This window comes from Furipterus horrens, unplaced genomic scaffold, assembly GCF_987537825.1.
Source record: "Furipterus horrens unplaced genomic scaffold, mFurHor1.1.pri manual_scaffold_11, whole genome shotgun sequence".
In the NCBI taxonomy this organism is placed as follows: Eukaryota; Metazoa; Chordata; class Mammalia; order Chiroptera; family Furipteridae; genus Furipterus; species Furipterus horrens.
Window position 1 is genome coordinate 89021215 of NW_028327181.1, and position 25909 is coordinate 89047123.

At 44.4% G+C, this 25909-nt stretch overlaps 1 protein-coding gene across 1 annotated transcript; it reads right to left on the bottom strand.

Annotated features, from left to right (window-relative positions):
• Positions 1-3946: 3946 nt before the first annotated feature.
• On the bottom strand, positions 3947-24812 carry DCAF7 (DDB1 and CUL4 associated factor 7). The gene is made up of 7 exons (XM_090291373.1): positions 24605-24812; positions 12390-12548; positions 11597-11708; positions 11087-11205; positions 7922-8131; positions 6880-6997; positions 3947-4416 (listed from the first exon to the last, which is right to left on the bottom strand). Exons 1-7 carry the CDS (start codon positions 24740-24742, stop codon positions 4244-4246), a joined length of 1029 nt encoding a protein of 342 aa, XP_090147499.1. The 5' UTR covers positions 24743-24812; the 3' UTR covers positions 3947-4243.
• Between the last annotated feature and the right edge of the window lie 1097 nt (positions 24813-25909).

Sequence of the window (25909 nt, forward strand, 5' to 3'; positions counted from 1 at the left end):
CCATTTTCTACACAGAGTTTTGTACAATCATGCTACAAATTCACACTACGGGGAGGAGGGATGAAAAGTCACTGACGGGGACAGGGTGAGGGGGTTCATAAAATACACATGAACCAAAGCAAATGATTTCGACTTGACTCAAGCAAGTCAAAGCTTTAGCTCAACAAGTTTCATAACACACTGTACACCACAATCAACCCAAGGTGAGAACATTTCTTTTAAATAGCAGATACCACAAGTTCATATTCATTCGCTTGTCCCAAAGGTGGGCACTTACAAATTTTCCAGCTGTTACACAGACTGCCAACATTTTTCTTCTTGAGTTCATGCTTTCATTAGCTTCTTTGTTTCTGGTTTGATATACCAGTCCAAGCCTCTTTGGAAAGGCACCTGCACATCCTATATTTAAAAAATAACATCCAGAAAGTAGCCTGAGAGGACCTGGCCCACACATTTGCTGTTGACCACTAGCAGCAATGACAACTGTGGGAGAAGAGGGTGCAGGTGGGGGAGGTGGGCAAGGCTCTGCAACATGGGACTTTTTCAGTAAAAGAAGACAATTCTTAGAGAGCCTGGTCCCAAGGTCACAGTGACTGCTCAGTTCAGCTTTCCTCCCAGGGAAAACCCAAATGAAGTGCCAAGCATAACCTTCCTTCCTCATCCTGGAGTGCAGAGAATCAAAGGGAGAGTCTGCTCTGACACTACTATTTCAATGGCCTCCCTTCCCCCAGGCCAGGCAGTTGAAGGAACTGCCACATTCTCAAACTGGGGAAGGTGGAGAGATGGTCCTGGGCTGGCCCTCTCGTGTTCGGAAAACCTTGCAGCTCCTACATATTCTTATAGCCTAGGAATTCAAGGCCTAGGCTGCAGCAGGGAGAAAGTTCTACAGTGGAAAGGGAGAGAGAAGAGAAGAGGAAGAGGAGAGGGAGAGTGGGGGAAGTTGGCATGACAGTTTACTAACTCTGCTTCTTTGGCTCTCTACAAACCCACAGCAAAGAAGGGCCACAGTCTGGAACCATCATGGGACTCCCGAGACCTGAAGATTTCTACCATCAAACAGCATGCATGTCTGTGTTGCTGCAGGGAGGGGCTCCTCCACCCTAAGCTGTCCCCCTCTCCCCATAGTTACCCAGCATCATAGACAACAAGTGAATGGTTCCTGACACCCAGGGCCACACAGCAGTCTGAATACTTGCCCACCTCAGGTCATTATTGCCCTCTAATATTTTCTACTTTGATCTAAAGCAACACTTATCATTGATTTTCTCCCACATCCTAAATTTCCTTTCAGCCATAACCATCATCAAAACCTTGTAGAAATTTCAATTTTTTGTTTCTTCCCAAAACTTAGCCAGTTCTCTGGGAGCTGATCCTGGTCCTAATAGGAAATTCTTGCCTAGTTATCAAATATCTTCCCTCTTCAAGTCCTGCCTCCCAGCCAGATTCCTCCCTGGAAGGAGAGGGTTCCAACTCTCCTAAGAGGAAACACCCAGGCTCTGGAAGCACTTACACCCATTTACCAGCTCTCTGATGTGGAACCTGAGGCCAAGTGTATTCAGCACCTTCCCCCTCTTCTCAAGGCAGACAAGAAAACAAAGGGTAGCTTCAGCTCAGGGGCTGAGAACAAGCCAAAGGGCCATCAGAGTGGAGCCCAGGGGTGCCCTGCAGCCTGTTCAGGGGTGTCCTGGCAGCTGCTCTGCTCACACTCCGGGAGAGCGGACCCAGAGCCTCCCACACATGCCCTCTGGCTGTCAATATGAGAACTTAAAACAAACAGTCACTTGCTTCTGAAACTACAACAGATCTCTGCTTCCTGAAACATGGCTGGCTGGCTAAGAGGCTTTCTAAATCCCGAGACTATGGAAATCCCCTCCTCAACCATGAGGCCGTTTGGCCTGTGACATAAAGAGAGGGTAGGAACCAGGACTTCCAAATGCCAGCATCCCAGCCCTGGGACAGCGTGTGTGTTAGCTCAGGAGATGGGACATGAGGAGGAGGACTGTGCTGCAGGGTCTAAGGACGGTGATAGGGCTGGGAGTCCACAGGGCAAGGGGAAAAAAACACCCCCAAAATTGGTGTCCTGAATAAATAGCAACTTTACCCAAATATATTCTGATTACTATTAACTGATTTTTTTCTCTAGGTTGTTTTCAAGTTCTAGTTAAAAAATTTTCTCACCATTCAGACCAGGTTTAAGTGCAGATTGGGAAAGGAATCTTAAATCAGTACTCGGTACATGAAAGCCCTGACAAGCAAGACCCGGTCCTCCTACCATTCTAACCATTTCAGACCCTTTTCCACAGGAAGGAACTGACGGCCTCCTAGAGCAAGCAACCATCCACTGAGACTTGCCACCCTTGCAAGAAGGGCCCTGGGACCATCCCACACAACTACAAGCAGAGGAAGGTCCTGACCCGGAGCCGCTCACGTTACATCTCTGAATGGCATACTGCAGATCTGGTGGCAAATGCAGAAGAGTGAACAAACCTCAAGCAGATGACCAGCCAAAGAGCCCCAAACCAGAATTAAAAAGTAGAAAGGTAGAAAGGGTAATACCCTGACTAAAAAAGAACTTTTTACTTTGGGACAAGCCCCTGTGTAGTAAACAAGGAGTTATGACTTTGGGGATAAAAATAGGTCTGCTTCGGAAAAGGAAGGCAAACGAAAAGCTCTCAAAGGGCTCAGAATAACAAAGCTGACTGTTTTGTTTCTCAAGAGCAGGTGAGAGCCTAAGTGGACAAAACTATCAGCCTTAAGGCCTGCTACCCTCCCAGGGTCTCAGAAACCTTCCACGACTTGGCAGAGCACAACACACCAGGAAGACTCTTGCCCAGACTCCGAGCATGTCCCAAACTCAGCCTACAACCAAAGTCACACACAAGCCCCCTCCAAGGAACTCATTCTTGTAACAGAAATAGACCCATGCAGCCTGCAAGCCCAACACTGCTCAGAAGCTAAGTTGGAGGCAGGGTAGTGGACAGGTATGCAAAGAGCTGTTAACGGGCTGACCCCGGGGTCTCTGATTCTTTCTGTAGCTATCTATTTATTTGATGGCCTGAAATCAGGATGGCCTATCAGTCCCTCTCTTAGGAGAGCTGACATCTCCCCATACTCTAAAGGGGATTTTTTCAGAGTTAAACACACAGGTTGTGTGCCTCTCAAGCAGGAGTCTCTCACCTCAGGGGCACTCGATCCAAAGAGTGGCTGAGCATACACCATCAGTCCCAGTAAACTAAACGGAGATACGGAGGTTCCGTTCATGGATTATTCTTACCTATCATTCAAGACATGAAAGAGAATGGTCTGGGGCTTTTTTTTTTTGGAGGGAAAAACAGACTCTGAAACTATGTACTGGAAATATGCTCTAGGCTTGGCTTTCCTGAAACTATTCCCCTCAAGTCCCTATGCAGCCTATCTCAGCTGGAGAGAGGTACTTTGGGGACTGACAGCAGGCTGCAAGCATCTGTGTGGGAGCCCAGAATGCCCTTGAGAAGAGCCAGGCTGAGAAGAGGTGTGAGAGCTGGCCGACTTCAGAGCACCAGGGCGGTTTGGGACTCCCGGTCAGGTCTGTTCTACTCAGGCAGTGATTCAAGAAGGCAAACTGCCCACGGGGGCCAGGGCCCAGTGCCAGGTCCAGGCACTGAAGGAAGAGAGGAAGGTGCTAAGAGGGACAACTACGGGACAAAGGAAGAAGCCAGAGTAAAATTCTTTTCATAAAAAAATTCGCCTGATAGATAAAAAATATACAAAGTTGAAATTTGTTACAGACATTGAAAAGAGGAGGAAAGACAACTTCAGCTTGGTTATTTGTTCCCACTTAAGTGCTAACACGGACACGGACACAGATTGCTGCCTTGGGCAACAGACAGACAGACAGACAGACAGACATCTGGGGCAGATGAATACAAACACAGCCAGTGCCTATACTGCTCATTAACACAATGGGTGACAGACAAATATACAGAAAATTTTAATTGAGGAACCAGAGGAGAAGAGCAAAGGAGAGAGAAATCTTAAAACTCAGCCCTGGGCTGAGGAGGCGTCACATAGCACTGAGTCAAGTCTGGCCCAGAGAGCGATGGGGTGACTGGCCAAGAACATCTAGAGCAGTTTCTGGTAATAGTGGTGCAAAACAATGGATGAAAGACACACTGGCCACCGGAAACACATTTCTTCTTACTTTGGGGTGGGGCAGAGGCAGAAAACACCTGAGCCCCTGCCTCGTGGGCATGGGGCCTCCACACTACACTCGGAGTATCTCCAGGCAGTTGTTGTAGCAGATGGCAATCCAGTCGGGCTGAGTCGATGCCCACTGCACGTTGTTGATCTCTCCCTCAGCTGTGTAGGCCAGGATAGGGTCCTCGATGGCCCGGGGCATTTGTTGGATGTCCCAGATGAGAGCCTGATGGTCATCCGCTAGGGACAGAGAAAGCCAGAAAGCAAGGTCACACACAACTCAGGCAAAGAAGATCATGATCCCTGCATCTGGAGGTGGTGGTCATCAGTTTATAAAACATCTGCTCGCCAAAACCCTACTGAGGGAGGTTTTATTATTGTAGGTCCCCATTTTACAGATGAGGAAACTGAGATTCAGAAATGTTAAGGGACTTGCCCCAAACCAGAGCTATGCAGCCAGTGAATGGCAGAGCTGGACTCAAAGTGCGCCTCTGACTGTCCCAGGGCTGCGTTCACTACATCAGAGCCGGGACAATAGAATGGGACGTTGTGGACACCTCTCATCTTCCATGAGCAGGCACCAGGAAAGGGCGATGGGATAAGATAGAAATGATTCTAAAACATGTCATTTTCAGCCACTTAAAGTACTTGCGTGATTCAAGATCCTTCTCTCATGATTCAATTTAATGGAACTTTCCCCTATTTTATGGACATTTACCTTTATGTGAGGTCTTAAACAGATAATGAGATAAAGTACTGTGTGGACATGTGCTATTAAAAACAATTTTCCCAATAAAAGGCCCCTGGAAAACACTGGGAAGAAGGTAATCACCTTAAATAAAGATATAAGCACACGAGAGATGACTAGAAGGAACTAATACACAATGAGAACAGTGGTACTATTAGGATGGCAAGACTGTCAGGTTCACTTTTTTCTAGTTCCGAAGTGACCTGCAATGTGATCATGTTACTTTTATAATCAAAACAGTAAGTTTTTAGTGTACGAGAAGAAAAAGAAAGGCAAGGACCTTCACTATCAGTGTCATGAAATCCCATCGGCCCATCCTGATGTGAAAGTCCATCTCTGATACACAAGGGATCTGAATAATTGGCCTTTTGCCATGGCCGCGTAACCCAGGCAAGCTGCAGGATGGCCTCCCAGTGACAATCTGTAGTCAACAGATCTGTGGAATTGTTTTAAATACTCAGCACCTCTAAAGCACTGAGTTCCTTTTCCTCAATGCTCAGCCAAGCACCCTCTTCAGCAGCACCTCCTTCCACTGAAAGGACTCAAGACAGCAGTGAACGAGGCAACAGCAGTGCCAGAAGCAGATGACGGACTCCTGCTAGGGGGATCATTCCCGTTCTCCATAAACAATGGACGACACCTTTATTTTTTTCTTCTCCCACCCCTTCCTATCCACACCCCTGGGAAAAAAAAGAGGGCAATAATGAAGAAGTCAGACCACAAGCTAAGCAGGCACAGAGGAAGGCAGCAGGGCTCTACCTGTTCCTCAATGAGACACACAGGCATGAGCAAAGGCCCAAAACAGGAAAAGCTTCATAGACATTTCAAATTAATGCTAAAATGACAGAAAGCCATGTAACTACTACACTGCTCCTCTGGCTCCGTAATGAACAAGGAAATGAGGACAGTACTGATTAGCAAGAGGAATGAATACTCGTATGTTAGAAGGAAACCCTAGGCACTGACAGAGAAGGAGCACAACACTGTGGGGCTAGAGTGAAATCCTACCTGTGCGAAATAAAGAGAGAGATTCACATAGAGGGTGGGAGACTATATGTCTGTATCTATCCACATAGAAAGGCCTGGAAGGACATACACAGTTGTTGTTAGAGAATACGACTAAGGTGGAAATGAGATAGGAAAGAGAAAAGATTTTCACTTCCCTATTTTATATATTTCTGTTTTAAGAGAATTATGTAATTCTAAAATAAAAGCACACTGATAGCCAGCTAATTCTCATGGGGCTGGCTCTCTTTTTGGTCTGGCGAACAGAAATGAAAACTACAAGTCGCACACCACTGACCAGGCCAGGCTACACAAGGACCTTCAATGCGTCCAGAGCTCCCTGTAGGTTAACTGCAACTCCCAATCGTGGCAGTCCCAAAGATTGTTATGTTTAACCCTTTGAGTGCCATGCGTAATTCGAAATTTGGATTAACATGAGAAAAAATTATATCAATATATAACCTGAGGTACAAAAATAAAAATAAAAGAGAACAGAACATAAAATACGAATTATTCCCTTGTTATTTATATTTATAGCCATCGAAAACAGAGTTGTTGGGAGCAATGCTGGCACTTTTGGGAAAATTTGTCAGTGTCGCTCACAGTGATGTTGGCACTCAAAGGGTTAAGAGAGATTGCCCACATTCCTGGATCTGAGTCCTCTGTGCCAACCTAGGTTTTGGGGGTGGGGAGGAACAGTATGAGACACAAGCCTATAACTGGTAAGTGATGTAAATAGTAAATGGAAGACACTCTGATATCACTGAGAGTACAAGAGCATTTGGAAAATTGGAATGCTTCAGTTTCACAAGTGTGGGGAAGCTCTCAATTGAGTTACTTGGTGTAAATCTCTCAAACTATCCTTGGAAAATAATAAGATTACAATTCTAAGATGAGAAAGGTCTTCTTACCTCTCCCGCCCCATGCGGCCCCTCCCCCGCCATGATTACCTGCAGTACAGATGTGGCAGGATGAATGCGGGGCCCAAGCGATACCATTGACACACGCTCGGTGGTTGTTTAACCTTGCGACAGGCGTGCACGGGACTCGGACATCCAGAATCACTACCTGCAGAAATAGCAAGTAAAAGGCCCAGGAACTTCAGAGTGTGACAGAAAAAAACAAAACAAAAGACACTACACAAGAGAAAAAAAATTTGTGGATTTAAAGATTATTAGATACATAGGGTCTCTGTCCCAAAAGTAGCTACTGGATTGAGGACAAAGAAAGCAAAGAGGACACAGATAGTTTATAGTCTAATTCTAAAGCAATACAGGGTCTTCAAACTGATAAGGAAGGGAAGATGCAGGAACAGGCAACCAGAATTTGGGTAACATACCAAGTTCCTGTAGGTGCACGTGAAGTTTCTGTGCATACTCAGCACCCTCTTACCCCAAAGCAGAACTTGGAATGTGAGGAGTCTGAGGGGCTGGCTTCACCAAAACGAAGTTAATCACTGCATCATCTCTACCCACAATTTACTGCTTTTGTCAAGTAACAGGCTACCGAGAGTTGTCTTTTCCATGTTTGTGCGCTGAAGCTGGAAGAATCTGCCCTGACTACAGAAGGGGGAACTGCTTGTTTCTTTCTCAGCACCATAAGCACGTATGATGTGGTTTACTTTTTAGATATTGCTTTCCTTGATGCCAAGTTCAACTCTTTGAGTATCAGAAGTTCTTAACACATTGTGCTTGTTCTAGATCAGGTTTTCTCCATCCCAGCACTCCTGACATTCTGGGTTGCATAATGCTTTGCTGTGGGGCCCTGTACTGTGCATTGCAGGAGCTTTAGCAGCATCTCTGGCCTCCGCCCACTAGATGCCAGTAGCACCACTTGCCCCCGCTGAGTTGGGATAATTGAAACAGTCTCCAGACGTTTTCAAAAATCCACTGGGAAGAAACTGCTACCAGTCGAGAACCACTGTTCTAGATATATTAAGTAGTGCCAGAGTCAGATGGCAGGGCCTATGCTATCCTGAACCAGGGCTCTCACCTCCATTCCATCCATGGCCATGGTGGCCAGGTAGTTAGGGTCCTGCTTGTTCCAGCAGAGGCGAAGCAGCGGGTGATGCTGTGGGTCTTCATAAATGATGGTGCTGTGTTCTAGATGGCGGAGGTCAAACATCCGCACCGAGCCATCAGCGCCCACAGAGGCAAACATGTCCCTGCCACCCCCAGCCCGGCTAAACGCGATATCATAGACCTGTTGGTGAATAAGACACTTCAGTCAGGTTCCAATCCTTGACCTCCTTTTCACACACCAGGGAAATCTGCTATCCCTAGTTCATCTAAACCCCTGTTCCTGACACAGGAGGAATCAAATAAAGCCAAACAGTGTCTGCAAGTCTGGAACCCAAGAACTCTAACATCAATGACTTTCCAAAGAGTGAAGATAATTCTGCTATGGAAATTGGCTGGCTTCTTCCCACACTTGCTTTCCAAGTCTTCTTCCTCCAACCCCTGTGATAAAACAAAGAGTACATACCTTGCTGACCAAGAGAGTACAAGTTTTCTGAGCAAGTATTCTGCATGCTTGGACAGACTCAGTGGAAGACAGAGCAGTGGCTGTCTCCTACCATGATACAAGATTGAGACATGTATTTCCTGGGCCTTGGGGCCTTTCATTTGTGTGTGTTCAGAGGCAGAACCATGATCACATTAAGGCCAAGACCAGCAATTAGAGAGGTGGAAGCAGCCCTCCTGTAGCTCCTTAATAACAGCCAAGCTGTTTCTGCTGTGAAACCTGGACCTGAGACTCACTGGTAAGAAGTAACAGCAGTTTTAAGTCATGGGAGGTATTCCCATACTCACAGAGAGGGTTAGCATCACTCTCTTGTCCTAGGACATGCCCTGTTTCTTCTCCTAGTTGCCCTGCATTCATAAGTGAATCAATTTGTGTTGTGAATCATTGGTTTCTGCATTTATTACTTGCTGCAAGCACTGGGCACCACTACTGTCTATGAGAAAATAGAGGCAGAGAGCAGCAGAGAGCTTTAGAGAAAGGACAGAAACAGACAGACAAAGCCAGAGAAGGAGAGAGAGAGAGAGAGAGAGAGAGAGAGAGAGAGAGAGAGAGAGAGAGAGAGAGAGAGAGAGGGAGGGAGGGAGAGAGAGAGAGAGAGAGAGAGAGAAACTGAAAAGGAAAAACAAATGGAAAGAAAAAACAAAACCATCTTCTGGGGTCAAGATCAGTAACACCTGATTTCTGGAGCAACAAGGCTGAATCTCTTACTAAATACCATGACTCCAGCCTTCTTAAGGTTCTGCCTACTAAGGGACACTGACAAGCCAGCATCTATTTCTATTCAACCTCATAAATTCCTTTTTCTCTATGAAGAAATTACACTTCTCTTTCTATGGTAGGAATTAGGAATGATTCCAAAGGGAACGGGGCAGTTCACCATAAGGAGGCCCGGCGGCTCCAGGCTCCATCCAGCTCTGCCCAGCTGCGTGCGCATGGTTATCAATGTGAGCAGCCCTCCAGCCCCCAACACTGGGGTCGGCTCTCAGTAACCCCCAAGAACAGGGACGCCACAACAGCAGCACTCAGCCACGAGGTGCCGCAGGCAATGAGGCCGAGGGTACAAAGCTCTCCCAGCTTTAACTGACTGCTTCTTCATCGGGGCTCCACCTGGGTATTTCGTCATAAACTGAGGGAAGATGACAACCCCCCATGCGCTGCTCTCCTCTACTCCAATCTGCCACGCAGTGACAAGAGCCCCCACACAAGGTCCGGCTTTGACAGAGAGGGGTGGGCTGGGAAAACCCTACGGCGCTGGGAGATATCGCTGTTTCTCTCAGAGCAACTATCCTCAGGCTCATTTCTTCAAGGCCAGGTGCTAGCCTGGGGCCCGTTTGCTGGTCCCAGCCATCTCCCCTGGTAGGGAGAAGCTAAGGGACTTCTCCTGCCTTCTTTCTGCCCCCTGAAGCATCTCTGGCAATGGCTGTGTCACCTCCATGGTTCTCGCTTTCGTCAGGTAAACTCGGCACTTGGGCCCTGGTGACACTGCCTCCTCCCTTGGCCCTCGGGCCCATAGGCAGTGCCGCTTCCTGCTGCTCCTATTCCCTGTTGCCAGTGTGGCTCTTGGCTTTGCCATCATCTGTGTAAGCAACACCCTGGATGAAACCCCCTCCGTTTACATACTTATAGTAGTCTGGTTTTCTGGACTGGACCCTGACAGAGAACAGCAGACTAAATTGTCACATAACTAACATGTAGCAGCCTGTTCCACTTGATGCCAAGGGGGTTTCCAGAAGTTCCTTACTGGTCCTCCCTGCAGGACAAACTCTTCCTTTGCCCCTTGGTTCAGCAGCAGCCCAGTCCAGCAGTATTGTAACAGATCTTACCCTTAGGAGCACAGAAAGCCAAAGAACAACCCCTTACTAAGAATGATAACCTGGTCACCAACTTCCCCTCTGTGGACAACCTCAAATTTCTGACCTAAGGTCCAGGCATCCTTTTCATCTGTACACATATTAATACTCCTCGCTGTGCAAGGTAAGGAAGAGGAGAAAAGGAAACACTACCCACAGGAAACCGGGATACCAGGAGCATGCAGCAGCTCTGGGAGGGAAAGATTTATGACCATTTTCAAAAAATCACTCGTAAGGATGCTCTAATTAAAACACAATCACAAAGAGCTCCCTGTGGTTTTATAATAAACACAGGAGACACATCACTATCAATATAAACCGATATTCAATTCAAATAGTTTTAAGTATTAAGTGAACATACTAGAATTTCATAAAGTAAGTTTAGAGAAAAATTGTTGAATTAGGTTTAACTTCTAGGAAATTTCCCTCTTCCTGCCTCTCTCCCACTACCCCTTCCCCCCAGAAAGCATACATTTCAAGATAAATGTTACTCTAAGATTAATTTTTAATCACATCAGGTCCAAGTGTGTCTATAAAAGAGTTCATTATTAAAGAACAGCAATCTCTGGCATGAAAAGAAAAACGACAAACTGCAGAACAAGTTGTTTATATCAGTCAAGAAATGAGCCCCTTTACAACAGTGTTTTCCACTGTTTTGACACATTGCTATTTTCAATTTAGACATGATGTTAACATTATGATCTCAGCATCATTTGCAAAACAGTGAGAGGACAGTCTGACAACACTGAAGGCACAGAAAACAGAAGGGGGACAGCATCATTACCTCTTTATCATGGGCGATCAGTTGAGTCTTCACATGGCCAGATACAAGATTCACTCGTCCCAACACCTGCCCTGTCTCCAGCCCCCAGATAGTACAAGTCGTATCAATGCTGGAGGTACCTGGAAACAACCAGCACATGTCAGTGGTTGATGGGAGTGAGGCTCCCAGGCAGGCTTCTTCCCCTTCGCCTCCTCACTTGCTCAGCACAGGAGACCACACGCCACAAACACTTCCTAGAACAGGGAGGGTACCAGGGGAGCCCAGAAGAGTCAAAAGTTCAATCTTTACCCTGGGACCTTTGACTCTGACTGGAGACAAACCATACACACACGGGAAGCTTGATTCCATGTAAGGAATTAATAACCACATTCCATATCTAGTCTCTTTGGCCCCATTCTAGGATGATGCATGAACCTCAGGCCCCTGGCTGAAAACTGGCCCAGTGTTAATAGCTGAGAAAATGTATCTTTGCTTCTTCAAACTGGAATCCGCACTCCTTCACTCCCTTACCTAAAAGATAAGGATCCACCTCGTTCCAGTCAAAGGAGGTCAGAGGAGCACAGAAATCTGAGTTCTTGTTATTGTTTAGCAAACATTCCAGCCTGGTCTCTGTCTCTCCAACCTAAAAGAACAATAAAAAAAAATTAGCCAGTCTCATCTTCACCAAAAATCTTTAAAGCACTGTTTAGATGACATCTTAGTAAATATAAGACATGGGGGCGGCAGGGGCCAGAGTGTTTTTATCATGAAGAGTAATAAAACCCAGAGGAACTCCTTGAATGCTACTTCTTTCCAAGGTTTCTCCTCTGCGTAGCTTTGTTTTCCAAACTTTTCTAGAGATCTCTTCTCACCTTGCCCAGCCCAGAATGAATTTCGGCATCTTGCCAGGCTGGGCACCATGCCTCTGGGCTAGGAGACGCCACCACCGAGAAGCTCGGTGGAAAGGGGAGCAGAAGCTCCGGAATCCACATGCACACTTCCCTAGAGTCAGTGGCCCGGTAGTTTCATTTACTCAAAAGTGTCTTGGCTGTAAACTGAGTAAGAGGCCACAAGTATCCCCACCCCCACAAAAGGTTATATCAGGTTAACTGAGCCTCAGGTTTCCAGCGCAGCTGCAGCCAGCAGCAGGGACTTCCAGGAATCCTGGCGAGGTTTACCAGGAAATCTGCTGAGCCAGACAAGGTCGTTTCAGATATGCTAGTACTTGTTTCTCCCGGGCAGCAACGCCACTCACTGCCTCCAACCCCAGTCTGTTCTCTACGCCTCCATGCTGCTAACAGCAGTGACACCAGCACCTGCTTACCCTCCACACTCGGAGATAGTCGCCACTTGTCGCCAGTAGGTCTGGGTAGACCCCTTTTGTGTCAGGGATCCACATGAGCTTTGTGGTGGGGTACGGATGGTCAAAGGTGTTTCGGCAAATAAACTCCGAACTCTCTTCATCTAAACCAACAAGCTGAACCTGTAACACAACACAATTGAGCCACATAAACGTGTTTTTCTGGAGCAAACACATCAAATACATTAGACCCCTGGTCAGTGGCAGAAGTCCTGACACTGTACTGCACAGTCCAGAATGATTACAGAGAGGTCATCTAGTCCAGTCATCCCATTGCTCAGACAAGGAAACCCAGACTCGGGAGGACTGGGTTACAGCCCACGCTGCAGAGCTGGTAAGAGGCAGAGACAAAACTTGAAGACAGGTTTTGAGATCCAAATCCTGCACTTTGACTCATATACCTGCATTATCTGCCCAGCATGTTACGCCTTCCCCCACACCCGAGGCATCTACTGAAGTATGTTTTTATGATAGTTACTCCATTATCTTGAAGTGCTGTGGGTACTTAGGTCCTGCGCAGTCCCATACAACAAAGTGACCCTCGTCCCCCACCGGCTCGTAACAAGTTTAGACAAAAAGGTGTGAAAAACGAGCATTCGAAGACCAAAACCCCTGTACTGAGGGGGAAAAAAAAGTGGGTACCATTGATGAGAAAGTTCCCTTGTTCTGGCCAGTTTTTCTTAAGAATCAGTTTTAGGCCAATATTGATTTCCATTCTTTGCTGTCAATCACAAGCTGGCTCAGAGGGAAATGCCATCGTATATATTTATGAACCCCCATGAACTGGAAAATGGAATTTTTGCTAAAGGTCCATAATGAGAGGATAAGCACTAACCACACAACAGAAAAATATAATTTCTTTTACTCTGTCTCACTTTCAGTCTTAGATACCAGTATCTTCCTTTTTATTTTTTTTTCAATTTAAATACAGATGCATACAATAAAACTTCACTTACTTTAAGCGTACAGTTCAATGATTTGGTATGCATACACTTGAAAATGTATATATAGTTGTGTAACCCCACCCCCAATAATTAAGATATAGAACATTTGCATCGCCCCAAAGTTATCTCTGCAGTCAATCCCCTACCCCAAGTCCTAAAAACCCCTGATCTATTATAGTTTTGCCTTTTCTGTAATATCATATAAATGGAATCATGGTATTGAGTCTTTCGTGCTGGCCTTCAGCATGCCACGCTTGAGAGTCACCCGTGTTGTGTGTATCAGCAGTGTTTTCTTTTTCTTATTGCTGAATAATATTGCATCATATGGAAACACTATATCCAGTTGATAAACTTTTGGGTTATTTCTAATTTGGGGCCATTAATATAAATTGATATAAACATTTATGTATGAGGGTTTTTTGGGGGAGGGAATAAGCTTTTTTTCTTCTTTGGGTAGACAACTAAGAATGAAATTCCTGGGTCATACTGTACATTTAACTTCATTAAAAAACAAACTCCCAACTTGTCTTTAAAGTGGCTGTCATTTTGCATCCCTACTAGCATGATATGAGAGTTCCACATGCTCCAAATCCTCGTCAGCACTTGGTACCGCCAGCTTTTCTCTTTAAGTCATTCTAATAGGTGTGTAGTAGTATTTTTATTGCATTTCCCTAGCAACTAATGATACCAAGCACCTTTTCAGGTGCTTATCTGCCATCTATATTTATTCTCTGGTAAAATCTATTCAAATATTTTGTCCATTAAAAATTCTTTTTTTTTTTTGGACTTCCGGCCAAGATGGAGGCATAGACAGACACTCTGTCTCCCTCCACAACTAAGAAGAACTACAACAACCTCAAAACTAGAGACAACAGAAGTTCCAGAAACTCAAACTGCATGGAAGTCCAGCAAACAGAGATATAAAGAAGAAATACTCATCCAGACAGGTAGGAGGGGCGTAGCCGGGGCTGAGAGGACGCGGGGGTGGCAGCGGCCGCAGCTGCAGGCCAGCAGAAAGTGCAGTCACACGTTTTAAAAAGTCAGGAGGGACACCTGGGGAGCGTTCCCAGCTCCTCACCGGACATCGCAGCTCACTGTCCCAGCACCAGGGAAAATCAAGCCTCATTGCTTTTGACTGTGCAAACCAGTGGGGGTTGGGGTGGAGGCAGAAACTGCGAGTCTCAGCAGAGTCTGCTTGTTTAAAGGGCCCCCACGGTCCTAGAATGTCCGCAGACCCACCCACTCTGGGAACAAGGGCCAGGGCAGCAGCTAGAGGGGCGCCAGTCTGGTGCAGAAGTGGGAGAGATGCCTGGAAAAGGGGCGAGTGCTGGGCAGACCGCATTGTTCCCTCTCGGACCCCTCCCCCCCCCCACAGCACCACAACGTGGTGAAACAGGTCGCCCAGTACTGACGAATCCCTAAGGCTCCGCCCCTAGCAATGTAACAGGAGCGACAGCTTTACCTGGGACGCTGAGGCAAACAAACACAGGAGCCTGTCAGAATGAGGAGACACAGAAGTATGGCCCAAAAGGGGGAATGGATCAAGGTTCCAGTGGGAGAACTAAGCGATGAGGAGAGAGCCAACCTAACAGATGCAGAATTCAAAACACTGGTGATAAAGATGCTCACAGGCTTGACAGATATGCTTGAGTATGGCAAACGCATAAGAGAAGTGAAGGCTATGCTAAGTGAAACAAAGAAAAATCCACACAAAACCAATGGTGAAGGGAAGGAAACTGGGGTTCAAATCAATGATTTGGAACATAAGGAAGAAAAAAAGTCAACCAGTGCAGAATGAGGAAGCAAGAATTGAAAAAAATGAGGAAAACTTCCCAAATTTTGTGGAGATGGACATACAGGTCTGGGAAGCACGGAGGGTCCCAGGCGAGCTGGACCCAGAGGGGACCACACCAGGATGCATCGTGATTGAGATGCCAAAGGTGAAAGATAAAGAGAGAGTCCTGGGGGCAGCAAGAGAGAGAGGGAGAGTTGCCTACAGGGGGATGCCTGAAGGACTATCAGCTGATTTCTCAGAGGACTGGCAAGCAGTATTCAATGTGATGAAAGGCAACTTGCAACCAAGATTACTCTATCTAGCAAGGCTATCTTTTAGAATGGAAGGGCAGACGAAGTGCTTCCCAGACAAGGTGAAGCTAAAGGAGTTTATCATCACCAAGCCATTATTATATGAAATGTCAAAGGGACTTAAGAAAAAGAAGATCAAAACTATGAACACTAAAATGATAACAAACTCACAACTATCAACTTAATCTAAAAAATAAAAACAAAATCCAACTAAGCAAACCAGAATAGGAACAGAATCATACATAGCTATGGGGATCATTTGGAGGCTTATCAGCTGGGAGGCGGGAGGGAGAGAAATGGGGATATGGTGCAGGGGTTAAGAAGCATAATCAATTGGTACAAAATAGACAAGGGGAAGTTAAGAATAATTAATATAGGAAAGGGTGAAGCCAAAGAACTTATATGCATGACCCATGGACATTAACTAAGGGGAGTGGGACTGCCAGAGGGAATGGGGGTACTGGGCAGAGGGGAGCAAAGGGGAAAAAAAATTGGAACTACTGTAACAACAGAATCAATAAAATATACTTTAAAAATTTTTTTCTTTTTTTTAGATTCACAGAAAACTTTGGCAGAAAGTAGTTACTATATACCCCCTGGCCCTACACATGCACAACCTTCTCCACTATCACCTGCACCAGAGTGGTATGTTTGTTAACAACTGATGAATCTACAATGATACAGCATTACCACCTACTGTCCAGAGTTTAGAGTTCAGTCTTTGTATGGCACATTTGATAGGTTTTGACAAATGCATAATGTGTATCCATCATTAGAATATCATATAGAATAGTTTCACTTCGTTTTTTACTTGGTTGCTTGTTTTCTTATTTATTGAGTTTTCAGATTTCTTTGTAGAGTCTGGATACAAGTCCCTCGGTTTTTTTTTTGGTTTTTTTTTTTGTGTGTGTGTGTGTGTGTGTTTAAGATTTTGTTTTTAGAGAGAGGGGAGGGAGAGGAGAGAAACATCTGTCAGCTGCCTCCTGCATGCCCCTAACTGGAGACATGGCCTGCAACTGAACCAGTGACCTTTCAGTTTGCAGGCCAGCGCTCAGTCCACTGAGTCAGAACAGCTAAGGCCCTAGTTATGTGTTTTGCAAGTATCTTCTCAGACTATGGCTGCTCTGTTATTTTTTTTTTCAATGTTTCTTGAAGAAGAGAAATTTTAAGTTTTGATAATGTCAGTTTATTATTTCTTTTATAGCTCATGTTTTTTGCATCCTAGCTAAGAAACCATTATTCAACGCCAGGGCACAAATATTTTCTTTTAAAAGTTTTGTAGTTTTAGGTTTTACATTTAGGTCTCTGATCCATTTCAAGTCGATTGTTTTATATGATGCAAAGTATGAATCAAGGTTCACTTTTTTACATATGACTATCTGATTGTCTCAGCATCACTTGTTGAAAAGACTGTACTTTCTCCTTGGCCTCTCTTGTTGAAAATCAATTGACCATATATTTGTGCATCTATTTCTGGATTCTCTGCTCTTTCCCATTGATCTATATGCCTCTCCATTTACTAGTACCAAACTGTCTTGATTATAGCAGCTTTCTAGTAAAATCATGAAATCAGAGTGAGTTCTCCAACTGTTATTCTCTTTCAAAAAGGTCTTGCTATATTCTACATTCTTACTTTTATCTATAAATTTTAGAACCAGCTTATCAAATTTTACAAAAAGCCTGCTGAGATTCTGATTGGTATTGTGCTGTATCTATAAATCAGTTTGAAAAAACTGCTTTATTAAAAATACTGAGACTTCCAATCCCTAAATATAGCAATTCTCCACTTATTTAGGCCTTCTTTGACTTCTCTCAGCAAAGTTTTGAAGTTTTCAATGTAGGAGTCTTGCATTCTGTTCATTAACTTTATTCCTCAGTGTTTCTAAAAATTTTTATTGATTTGAGAGAGAAAAACAAAACATTGATTTGTTGTTCCACTTATTTATACATTCACTGGCTGACTCTTATACGTGTCCTGACCAGGGATCGAACTTACAACCATGGTGTATCAAGACGATGCTCCAACAAACTGAGCTACCCGGCCAGGGCCCTAAGTGCTTTTATTGGGGGTACTTTTTCAGCTATTAATAGAGGGGAGCCAGATTTCTCCTTTGGCTATTATTTGTATATGACTTTCCTGAAAAAAGCCCTGTAGGGGAAAGTGAGTGGTAGAATGTAGACACCAAATCATGCCCCAAACCCCTTACCATTATATTCTCTATCATTTTCTTGCTCTGACATAAGTTTTATCTATCTTACTGGTCTTACAATTGGGTTTATCTTATTCTTTAAGTGTACTTTTAGACTGTAAGAAAATTATAAAATGTATGACCATTGTATAAAATCAAAGTACAGGTATATTAAAGTTAGTAACTCCCCCATCCCATCCCCAGTATATCACATTATTAACTTGGTGTCTGTTGCTTCCATGCTCTTCTCTATGCTCAAACATATTTACACACAAGCCTCAGGTTCTCCCTCAACTTTAAAAAAAAAAACAGGGATATTATATCCAATGCTAGAAATCTTATTTTTTATTAACAAAATAATGGGCATCCCACAGGTCACTATGTAGGTCCAACTCATTCTTTTAAATGATGCACAACATTTTATGCCTTGCTCATATGTATGTGTGTCCTGCTGTCTTGATTTCTGGAGGCCAAAGTTCCAAGAGTATTAGAAGAATGTGCATTGTAAATTTTAGTAGATGCTGATGTACTTTCTAAATAGGCTGTAGCAACTCACACTCCTACGAGGTATTCCCAGTAGTACAATCTATAATAGCTTCTGTCAAATGTGGCTAGCCTGATTTCCCCTTCCCCGCTTCAAGAAGACTCGATTATTCTGCCTGGATGTCCAAAACATTCTTTATTCACCCTTGAAATGAACAATGAAAACTTTCCGAGGAAATGTTTTAGTGCCAATTTTTCTGAGTCCATTTTTCTTTACTTTAAAACTTCATTTCTATAAAGTCTTCTTTAACTGCATAGTTGAGGTTTTGTGTCTCATTTCTTTGGTCTTCTTCAGGAATGCCAATTAGACCCAAGTTAGATCTTTATTTTCTGTATCTACTATGTCCTTTCTAATTATTTCCATTTCACTGTCTCAGTCTGTCTTCCGTATGCCTCACTGTACTGTCGGTAGTTGGCATTCATTTTTATCCCTTTAATTCTGGGGTAATTTTCGTTTTCTCTTCCACTATTTTCCTAGGCTCTGCCTGCTGACGTTTCATGTCTCCCGTCATCATGCCCTACTTTGCCCGATCTCCAGTATCTCTACTTGGAGGTCTTTATTTTCTTAAATTCTTTAACTTTATGGTGGCAGGACTGGCCACTAATTTTCAGCTGAGGTAAAAAACATTTTCTTCAGCAGGGGTACTTTACCTGCCACTTGTTCCCCATCCCCCCACTCCTTTCTTAAGAGTATCTTTCCATAGCTACTGTGCTGGTTCCTTCTGAATGAAGCAAGTTCTTCCTAGATGACGTAAAGAAGGTTGCTGTGGAAGAAAGGTCATGGCCATGTTCCAAATTAGCAGAACCACGTAAAGCTTTTGCATCTCCCCAGCCTACAGAGATGAGGAGCTGCCAAGCTGCTGACAATTTAAGCACTTGTTCAATCTGCCTCATCTAATGCTTCTAGAGAAGATGGTACATCTACGTGTCTCCTTGTACAGCTTAGCTCCTCTCTTGCCCAAAGTGTGCACTGGGGTCTGAAGAATCTCCTGCTGCCAGTCTGTGCACCTTCTTTTCACTGTCCCAAACAAAGGGCTGCTGATCTGGCCTATCAAATCCCTATTCCGGAAAACTGTGCTCTTCTGAGTTTTAAAACTGCAACCATAGATACCCTTTCTCAGCACCTTCCTATACCCATCTGATCTTCATTATCCTGCCATCCTTCCTCACTCCTCGCCAGAACATAAGCAAAAATTATCTGACTTTAATCATCTTATTACCAACATGTAGGCTAGCCCTCTGCTTTGTTCTCCCTGGTTGCCTGTCCTCCTGCTGAACCGCTGGTATTTCCCACCTCCATGCTCCTTCTGTAACTGTTGCATCACAACACTTCACCACAACATGTGAAACAAATGCCCCTAAAAGGAAATAGCTGTGAAGCAAGATCATTTTCATTTATTTTTAAACTGTGGATTTTACTATGCCAGATGTCTCCTTAGGAGCAGATATGCAACATAAAATATTTACTCCTTGAAGGCATGACCACATCTTCACTTTCATTTTTATTACTTTAATGAATCACACACATTATTGTTCACATTATTCATACCTTACATTAAAAAAAAAAATTAAAGATGTCATATCTATCTTGTTAATGTAAGCTTCCTGAGGGAGGAAACTGTGTATTCCACTTATTACACTGGGTGCCAGTACCAACACATATGCTGATATATATATATATGTATTTTGTTTTTAAGCCTCCAAGTTATCCCATTCAATATACCGCTCTAGTCAGTGGGATATCTTCCCAAAATTGTTAATATAACCAAAATCAGCTAAAGCAAATTTCTGAGAGAATAAAGTAGCTTTTCTTGGTCTTTTCCAATTGTCCTCCCTTCCAGTCTATTCCTGACTATTGCTGATTCATGTCTGCAGAGAGGTCCTGCCTTGTCAAACTTTGAGATGAATTCTGACATAGCTCCCTTTCAGCTCCTGGCACAGAGGCTGACCAATCAGGCATCACAACCTCAAGCAGACCAAACTACCTACAGAACACAGATTCATTCATTGTTCAAATCACAGCATCTCCAATAAGTCTGTGTGAGCCAGGTTAGGGCAAAAAGCAATAAAGCAGCAGCACTTTTATCCAGTTGGTCCTATGAAGGAATTAGTCCTCTCACTGTCTAGAAAAAAGAAAGGAGGAAGTTAAAACCAGAAGAGTTTTATCTTTTCAATTCCCCTGCTGACGGTCTTACCAGAGCTGATGGAACACTGCAAAATTTCCAAAAGTCTGAATATCTGTCAAAAATACTTACGTGTACTAAAACACATTTTCTTTATTGCTGCCAATCCCATGTCTGCTAACAAAGACTACAGTAAGTTACCAAGCATCATCATTGTGCCTAAAACATACATGTATATGTTCAATACATATTTGCTGAATTAATGAACAACTGAATGAGAATCCTGAAGGGCTAACACAAATACTGTGAAAATGCAAAGTAACATACCAGAGTGAAAATAATCATGCACCAAGTAAATAAAGTAACTGCATTAAAACACTCTCAGAGGAATCAACACAGGCTGACAAGACAAGCATTCATCTCATGTGTATTTCAAGTACAAAGTAATCTTACCCAGATTCACTAGCAGTATTTTTCAAAAACCATCAGGTATACCTACAGTCTCTCTCCTCACAACCTCAAAAATGTTTCCTAGATGCTAAATATTAAAGCACAAGTGATCAGCTAAGTTAAAATTAGGGCAAAATAAATCCCACCACTCTGCCAATTCTATTCAAAACCAACCCTGAAACATGCCACGACCTGCTGCCTATCTTTCCCCATAGAAGTGGGGAAATATCACCTGCCCAAACACCACAGATAATGTCAAAACTCAGGAGAAATACCAGAGTTCTTACATCAGAGTTGCTGTGTCTAAGCCTGCTGGGACAAGAGAAAATGGACTTAAATGAGCACATTACAGTATTTGTAGTCTTCCAGACCACAAAATGGGTTTAGTTGAAAGGAATCAGGGGAATTACCCACCCTTCCCCTGGGGTCTTTAAAAGGCAGTTGAATGGGCATAATGACCTTTTATGGTAACTTTCTCTCCCAAGGTCCTGATTCCTCTTTGGAAAATTCAGGAGTCAAATTTACCTAATACCCATATATTTCTCTTTGATTATATTTCAATTACAGGTACAATAACAATGATGATTGAATAATAGCTAACAATTCTAAATCACCTACTATGTGCCAGGCAGTTTCATTACACATATTAGCTTATTTAATCTGACTTCTTACCCCCAGTTTACAGATGAGGAAACTGAGGCACAGAAGTTAACTTGCCTAAGGCCACACAGAACTGGGAGGTGGCAGGCCTGAGATCTCAATCCAGGATACCTCAAGGAGGCTATCTGGTAATACAGCTGTTTTCATCATATGAAAGGGCACTTGCTTATAGATGCAAAAAGATCAGGTTCCTGTCTGTGGTCAGCAGATGCCAAGGTAATTCCAGGGTAATGTTCTTAAGAGTGCCATCTGGACCACCTGTGTCTGAATCACTTGAGTGTCTGTGAACTTCAGGGGTGGAGCCCAGGAATGTACAAGTCCCTCAGGGGATATCACACCTACACTAAAACTTAGAGAACGATTGCTTCAATGCCAGTGCTGCTCTATCGCCCAGCAGAGACCACAAAGAGAGAACATAAAACACAATGACCAATAAATGGGGCAGAATCCTGTCCTTCACTCTGTAATGACTTCCAAATTTATTCAAACATTGGAACACCTGAAAGTCAAGTTGTTCTTGAAATGCTAACAAATTAATTCTTCAAACTAGGAATAATTTTACTATAGGAAAACGATTACATTAATATAAACTTTAAAAATTATAACAATGTCTTCACAGTAAAAAGACCACTTCTGGGCTTTTCATCAACATTAATTTGCTATGTCCATTTATTTTGTCTTGCTGGCAATCACTGTTGAAGGCAAGCAGAAACCAAAGGTGTGAAAAGTCCAACCAGTAATTTTTAAATTCCTGCAAATTATGAAGCCTGGCAACTCCATGTCAAGTTTTCTCCAAAACTGAGCCTGAGAACCACTGCTTTAAAGTGGGATTTACTGCCCACTAGCCCCTAGACACAGGCCCTGTCTTAACTTGGGGCCCATGAACTTGAGTTTAAAAATTACATTCATATTTTCACTAACCGCTAGCTGAAATTAGCTTTTCCTTCAATTACAAATGGAGGCGGTTAGAGCAGCGTTTTTCTGTGACTTTGTCACAAATATAAATCACTGATTTTTTTCACATCACATTATAGTTGTTAAACATCTTGAAATGCTGTTTAACCTTCATCACTACTTCAAAAGTACAATAATAATTACAGTGGATGGTGCAATTTAATGAGTCAATATAAAGGCATACATATTACTGTATCACTATTTTTTAAAAAATGTTTTTGATAACTGTAGTTCAGTATAACTGGTTTTCTTCATAATCCTATGTACTTTATGCATTTGAAAACAAAGTTGTGAAAAAAGGTCTATTGACTTCAGATTGCCAAAGGTGTCCACGGTGTGTGTGCACACACATACCCACAAGTTCAAAACTCTGACTTAAATAGGTGGGGCACAAAAACAGCTTTACGACACTGATCATGTACATCACATAAGCGAGTTAAGATATAGTTAGTGAACTGCTTTTTCCATTACTACTGGGATTACCAGTTTGCACTGCACTACTAAGGCCACACTGCCTGTGTGCTGGCACAAAGGAGCTCTCATACAGTTGCTAAGTGAAAGGACAAACTTTGGGGTAAAGTTCCTGCCACTGAGGTCTGACACCAGTTACTCCATTGATTCCACCAGCAGCCTAACTATGGCTCAGTTTGTCCTCTCTTAGAAATGTAACTACCTGCTACTTATTCAAGTTAACCCTGGAAGAACTTGCAAGGGGAAAAAAAAACATCTATTTGTGTGATGACTCAAGCCTTTTAAAAGACATAGTTTACTTTTTATTTAAAGCATGTATCCGTAAACAATAGTTCTAGTGCTCTTCATTTTAGTAAGATAGTTTCAACATCAGGACCATGAATCCCATTCCCAGCTCTGCTGTCTACTACGGCCATGAGAAAGAAAGAGGAATTAAGAGAAAAAATAGAGTTAGGTCTCACTCAGGACTTTCTGGTTTCTGTGGGTAAAGGGCAGACTTGAAGATCAGTGTGCACTCCATGGTCTTTGTTTGTAAATTGTGCATGTGTAATGTCTGGGCCATGCAGGGCCATCACTTTTATCAGTTTCTCAAAGGGAATTCCAAAGAAGACCTAACTCTAGAGAAACAGCTGGGCTCCCGAAGAACTGTAAACAAACTTACAATGTTCAAATGATTTTTTATGAGGCCTTTGCCTTTCCTACAACAAACCGAGGGTCAGAAATAGTAAGACTGGTATGTGTTAGTCAATGGGCCAGAGAGGGCCCAGTCCTAGGCTGCCTGGCTTTTTTCCTTGCACCACGCCTAGCAGGAGTGCTTTAAACACACTAGTCAAGGCTTTCGATTGCTTTGATCCCTAAAATCACAACATTTACTCTAATACAATAAAAGGAAGAGAGTAACACGTAAAGGAAAGAAAATTCTTCCCACTGACTTCTCAACAACTTTCAAAAATAAACTTATGCTGCACTGCCAGCTTAAAAGCTTCCGCCTACTACCTGTGCTTCTGAAGGCTTCTCGAATCGATGGATACTTACCACTCAAGGTTACACATCTGTATTAGCATGAAAGAGGCCAAAGTAAGATGATGTGGCAAATGTCATCCTTCTCTATTCCGAAAACAATGGCGGGATCAAGGTTAAAGGCCAAGTTTTCCAAAAAGAGATCGCTTTTTAAAGGGCAGATATGAGGCGGCAGTGGCAATCCTGGCAGAGGGACTGGGTAACCACGAGCAGGACCTGGGGCTGGGAGTAAGGGGAGGAGAAGTCTGCGCAATTAAACAGCCCTAACAGAAATTCAGCAAGACCAGGAGTGACCAACAACTGAATCGCGGGCATTATCCTTCACAGTCATCACTCCCCTCTTCCCTCCTCCTTCTCCTCCGCCCCCCAACTGAAGCAATGCGGCAGGAGGGGAGGGAGATAGGAGTGATAAATGGCATAGCATTGAGGTGTAAATTCGGGTTTGAGATCTGTTTTCGCCACGAAACAGCTGTCTGACTTAGGCGAGTCACAACACTGTGCCTCGGTTTTCCCATCAGTAAAATCGGGCTGCGGGGTAACTACACTCCTGAATACACAGGAATGCTGCCAGGATTAAATGCAAGTGCGAAACCCTCTGCTCAGGACCAGACTCAGAGGAACCGCTCCGTGACGCTAAGGCAAGTCCGCAGGAGGGTCCCGGGGTCAGGGCTCCGGCCCGGAACGGGCGCTCCAGGGGCCCGCTCCCCGTCAACGGGGGTCCGAGCCCCTGCCCGGCCCACCTTGTTGTTGTACTCCTCCACGAAGCTGCCCAGCGCTAGGCGAAAGCGCTTGTCAGGCCGCACGCTCCAGTTCATGGCGTAGACGGTCCAGGGCGCTTCATACTTGTAGATCTCCTTCCGTTTGCCGTGAAGGGACATCGTGGCTGCCGTGGGGCCGCAGTGCCGGCCGGGTCGGCAGCTGGCTGAAGCGGGCGAGGCGCGCGTCGGCTGGGAGGAAGCTAGCCCTGGGACTCAGGGGTCCGAAGGGAGGCGGGGCTGGGGCGGGCAGCGACAGCCTCGCCCGGAAGCAGGGCCTAAGCAACAGACAACGACTGCCGCCGGCCCGACCCCTAGTTTCAAACCTGCTTGGGCTCGGACAACAGCCACCTTCCGTTTGAGACGCTGCCCCGCCCTTTCAAAACGGAAGCCACGCATTATCCACAGTGGTGCCGGTCATTGGTTCCCTGGCACATCATTTAGGACAGTTCCTTCTCCTCATTGGCTACTGTGCATGTAGCTTTTGGACCCTCCTCGCTATTGGTGCCAATGTCTGTCATCCCAACTACTTGTCCAGCTTAATTCTAGGGGGCAGGCTCTTTCTCTGTCCCAAAGGTCATTGGCTGACAAAAATGTCAGTCAGGGAGATAGCGCAGTGCGGTTGAATGGGGGCGTGGGTGGTTTGGGGGTGATAGTGTGGAGAGGTAGGTTTTCAAGTTCTGGGCCAAGTTTGAGAGCGGAACCTCTTGTGTGACCTCCCTTGACTTCCACTTTGCAGCTGGCTGTTCCGAGCGGCTTCTCCACGCTGTCCAGTAAAAATTAAAATCCTGCCTTACGCGAGGGCCTGTTGCATTTCGCGGCACTGAGCCTCGCAGCCTGGCAGCCTGTCGCGAGAGGCAAATGGAAACCACCTTCTCTCCTCACTCATGCCAACACCCCCTTTAAGCCAGGAGAGTTGTTTTCCCAGTACCCTAAGGCCCGGCTGCAGACATGCCGTTTGCAGACCGATTCGCTGATGTACCCAGGGCCAAGCGACCTTCAGTCAAGATTTCCTACGCTGTCCTGTCTATCCAGAAATGTTAGGAATTTATCCGACCAGCATGGCTCAACTTAAGTTTTCCTAGATCCCTCACCATCCTTTTCCCGCCTCGCCTTGGATCGCCAAAGCAAATGCTAGCAAAACCTAATCAAGCCCTAAATTTATGTGTCCTGAGTTAAAATGGGAAGAATTTGAATCTCTATGATTTAAATGGTTTCTGATTCTTTGCTTTCAACAAAATTAAAGGATTGTATTGACTTGTTAGATATTATTGAATATAGTTTTTAGTG